Consider the following 4,849-nt stretch of genomic DNA (forward strand, 5'->3'; position numbering starts at 1 on the left):
TTTCTTTTTTCATTTCTTTAAAGGAAAACCAGTGGAGTGTCGTTAATGGGTAACTCGGGCCCAGGCCCTGGCTCCAACATTGGGCTCCTTCCCTGGCACCCACATCCTCTGCTCCTTCTCTCATGCTCTGTGTTCCAGGCAAATGCTGGGCCTGGCATCACCCTCAGCACCATGAGGACCGTTTGCAAGGACAGCCTCATGATTTTTGTTGTGGACACCAGGACTCCCAAGATTGAGGCATATTTTAATTATTTTAAATTTCTTCTTATGTTTTATTTAACCTTTTGATCTTGAGATACTTGTAGATTTTCCCTCCGTCACTGTCAGAAACAACTCAGATCAGATTGCACGCACCCAAAGCCCGGATTCACGCAGGGATCCTCTCAGCCGCTCTTGGGAGGCCGGGGCTGCCCTCACACTCACTGCTGCCCTCGGGCCACTGGGCAGGACGGGGTGACAGGTACCCACTGTGCATGGGGGCAGGGTCTGAGGGGTGAGTCTCCCCTGTGCTCGGGGCACCCCGGCCCATGGGGGGAGGGTTGATGAGTTGACACTGGGTGAGTTCAGCTCTAAGGAGCTCCCCACAGTGCTCCCTGGACTCTGGAGCTCCTCCCTGCAGATGCTCCCGCCAGGGACAAGCCAAGGGCTCCCAGGCCCGCAATTTCCCGGTTCCACTGGACACTGCGCCCTTCAACCATGTGGCCACAACTCCAAATCCATGAGTCCCAGGGCAGGGGCCCAGGTGGGCACATTTCTGGAAGGCTCTTATTTGAGTGAGAGGAAGTGTGAGGAAAGAAGATGAGCAGAGCTGGTTGGCCTCCGCCGTGAGGCTGCGGGCCTGAGCCACGGCCTCCTCAGAGCAAACCCCCAAAGCCAGACCCCCAGGAGGAGGCAGGAGCTGGACCTGCCATCCCCACCATCCCCTCTGAGGTCACTGGCTCACTCATCCCTCGACGTCTGGACAACAGTAACTTTTAGGGTGAGAATATTAAATAGAAGGGATTTATTTAGAAACGTATACTTTATGCCCAAAAACCTGCATTTCTACCACATTTACAGAGACTGAAACCTATGAAACAACGCATGAATCAGGAGATGTAGACGAGATGGGAGCTCCCACCCAGGGTCCTATGGCAGGCACACCAGGGCACACCAGGGCACGCCTGTGCATGCCTGGCCGGGCCTCCTAGGCAGACGCCACAGGGCAGCATATTAATGGGTGACTGATGGGGATTTTCTTGACTGAGGGCCTAAGAGCAGGAAAAGATGAGGTGAGACCCTGTTGAAGTCATCAGCAGGCGAGCCCCTCAGTGGCATCACAGCTGGGGGCAGAGGCCGTGACGTTTCCCCCCCACCTCTGCTGCTGCGGAGTCTTGCCCATCCCAGGGCCCAAGGACAGTCAGCAGGGGTGGAAGAGGCTGGTAGGAGGACTCAGTGTGTGCGGTCACTGCCGGACCGGGTGCTGGAAGGGACGAGTGTGACCAGGCTTCTGTGAGTGGAACATCACACCAGTACACACCAGGCTTTCAGTCCTGCCCATAGGAATTCTCAGAACGTCAGTTTAATGTAAGCATCCAGATTCTTCCATGGAAAGCAGAGGTGACCTGTCCGTTGAAGCAGATGTCCCAAGTGCCGACTGCCTGTGGCTGAGATGAAACGTCGAACCCCGTTGGGGGCCCATCCCGTGATGGGGGCAGGGCGGGTGCCAGGCTGGGCTTCACTGAGTGGTGCAGGGGCTGGAGGCTTCTGGGGGCTGCATGGTCCTTGAAGGTGCCCTGGACACATAGAGTGCCCAAGGATGGTGCCAGGGTTGAGTTACCCTGTAACCCATCTTTTCCAAAGTCTGGCTAAAAATTCACACAGCTCATGTCCTCTGTGCACATGCACAGAGTGGTATTTGCCTTGAATTATGCCAAGTTGAGTTTTATTTAACTGCTCATCTATTTGTGGTGGCAGGAGCAATGATTAAATGGCTGGCATTCATTAAGCCGGGAAATGGCCAGGACGCAGAGACTTGGCAGAGGCCGACTGGAGGCATGGCTCGGGACGATGCAGCCAAATTTTCTCAGAATCGCCAGCAACTACCCGCTCTGGCTTCTGAGAGGCTGCTCCCGGTCAAGGGCTACGGGGCCCTGGGAACCCCCGGGTCAAAGGTCAACACCAAGGGGAAGGGGATGGGTGGGGGTGGGCAGCAAAAGTCGCTCCCAGGAGCCAAGACAGTAACCTGTGCTTTTGTCTCCTGCCATCCACAGAGAGGAAGCACAGAGGTGCTGCCCCCGACCCCGGCTGCAGCTTCCGCTTCTCCTGGGCATGTGCAGGGTGCAGCATGTCCCCAGTGGTCTGCTCCCCCGGCCTCTGCACATGCACCCCGTGTCTGCGGCAAGGACGGACACAGAGGATGGCTGGGCCCTGAGTGGCAGGCATGTGTCCCATGGAAGTGTATGCACACATACCCACACGTGTCCATATGTGTACATACATACACACAGGCATGCACAGATACACACATGCCTGCATATGCACACACAGCACATGTCACACACTTACACACAAGACACACGTATACACAGACACACACCCCTGTACACATGCTCACATATACACACGTCACACAGGCATACATGCACATATACACCTGTACACATATACATGCATGCACACACATGCAGAACACACATACACACAACTGCATGCATGTATATACACTCACAGGTATACATGCATGCATGTGGACACCCATTATACGAGCACATGTGTGTGCATGTATACACATGTGTTCACACATAGGCACACCACATACAACACAGGCATGTACGTCCATATATACATGCATGCACACATATGGGCAGTGAACATACATGTACACATGTGCACACATGTATATGAATGCACAGTGCACATTTACACCGTGACCATACATGTACATGCACGCATGACACACATCTACACACATGCCACATACATGTACAACACACACTCACACACATGTATATGCATGCACACATGTGCACGCTCACACGGTGCCCATACATGTAGATGCACACACGACACACATCTGCACACATGGCACATGTGTATAAAATACAAACACACACACATGAGCATACATTCACGCTCACACACATGCAGGTGCACCCCACAGGTCTTGCCGTTTCCTCCTTCCCTGACACCAGTGTGTGGCACGCCGTGGGCTCGGCCTTCTCAGTACTTCAGGTCCCCGTTCACCGAGGCTGTGGACAGTGTGCTCACCAGCCCCTGACGGTCCCCTGGCTTCTGGCAGCAGTTCCTGATGAGCTTGTAGATGGCATAGCCGGGGATGGTGAGGCAGGGCACTCCGGCCACAATCACCACCACCGCATACACCCAGTTTGGGTAGGAGATCTTCTGGGATTTGGGAAATTCCTCCTGGGGAGAGAGTCCCATGGGTGAGTAGGCACCTCGGGAGCCAGCGGGGTTCACTTTGGGGCAAAGGCCCCTCATCCCATGACTCTTACCTCCTGTCCTGTGGGGTGGGCAGGGTGGCCTGGGGCTCCTCCAGCTTTCTCTTTCCCCTGCCTCCCAACTACCAGCCCACCCACCTCCCTCCTGGGATGGCGTGACACACTGGTGTCAGGGAGGGGGGAACCAGCAAGTTGTGTGGGGTGGTGGCTGGACTGCACCTGAGTGTGAGCGTGTGTGCCTATGTATGTGGGTGTGTGTGTTGTGCGTGCATGCGCCATGTGTGTGGATGTGTGTTCTCCTTTCCCCTTTCCCGTTCCTCTCCCCACCCCAGGCGATGGCCTGGGCACTTACGTAGCCAGGATCCCAGATGCTGTAGGTCAGTTCCTCACTGACTTTGACCACAAAGTAGAAGAGGAAGATGATCAGCATGAGTAGGGGGCTGATCACGCGCCACGTGACTTGCCAGAAGATGTTGGGCTTGTGGCCAGTCATGAACTCGATGTCCTTATTGAACCTGCCAAGGCCAGAGACAGCTGTCGCTGCTGCTACCAGCTGGGCTTCAACTTGCCAAGCTTTCTGTGCATTCTGCTACCTGAACAGACGGCATTGTGCTGCGAGGTGCCCAGCCTCCCCTCGCCAGGGCCCCATCCCTCACTCCTGCCCATGGGTGCCTCCTCAAGCAGAGCCGTCTGTGGGCACGGCCAGCAGCTGTCTCTGCCCTATGACATCACCAGCCAGTGCTCGATGGCAAGCCCACGGTCAGAGGTACCCCGCCCACACCCACACCTGAGGTGGTCACCGGTGCAGAATGGGGTGTTGGAGGAGGGAGTGCCGCCAGACACCCGTAGCCTCTCCTTCCTTAGCAGCACCCTGAAGTTGGAAAACCCCACACCTTCCCCACCCTACAGCTCAATTCCCATCCTCTGCTGAACTCTCTTCTGCACAAAGGAGTTTATTGTCTGCAGAAATCAGGATGCAGCAGGCGGGAGGTTACACCGAAGCTGGTCCCAGGCCTGCAGTGTGCAGGTGAGTACCCTTGGTCCCTGCAGAAGCATGTGAGGAGTAGCTGGTTCCACATATCCCACATTTAGACGGTTATGCATGCACCTCATACCTGGCAGCACCAGCCTGCAGCTAACCCACACGTCAGGCCTAAACATTCTTTGACAATATCTGTGTGATGTTAGAATAGCATGGCCAGCGCGCCCTGTGTCCCTCAGCCTTCTCCATGGCTCCCCCGGGCTGGTGCGAGCTCTGTCCTCACTCATCCAGTGCTGAAGAGCTTACTGCCCTTGTGTCCTGCAAACCCCACTGCCAGGGACGCAGGACAGGTTTCCAAGCCAGGAGCCTGCAGGGCTGTGCCTGATCAGTGTTAACTGAGTCTGTCCAATTATTTCTTCTTCTTCTT

At 55.5% G+C, this 4,849-nt stretch overlaps 1 protein-coding gene across 1 annotated transcript in view; it reads right to left on the minus strand.

Moving 5' to 3' along the window:
• Positions 1–3,201: 3,201 nt before the first annotated feature.
• The window catches only part of SLC6A19 (solute carrier family 6 (neutral amino acid transporter), member 19), a 21,579-nt gene continuing 19,931 nt past the window's right edge, over positions 3,202–4,849 (minus strand). Inside the window, exons 11-12 of the mRNA XM_011953136.1 lie at positions 3,793–3,955; positions 3,202–3,405 (exon numbers count right to left, since the gene is read on the minus strand). Of these exons, the coding sequence (XP_011808526.1) occupies positions 3,202–3,405; positions 3,793–3,955 (367 nt within the window). The remainder of the gene's footprint in view (positions 3,406–3,792; positions 3,956–4,849) is intronic.

The sequence above is a fragment of the Colobus angolensis genome, unplaced genomic scaffold (genome assembly GCF_000951035.1).
Source record: "Colobus angolensis palliatus isolate OR3802 unplaced genomic scaffold, Cang.pa_1.0 Scaffold358, whole genome shotgun sequence".
Lineage (NCBI taxonomy): Eukaryota > Metazoa > Chordata > Mammalia > Primates > Cercopithecidae > Colobus > Colobus angolensis.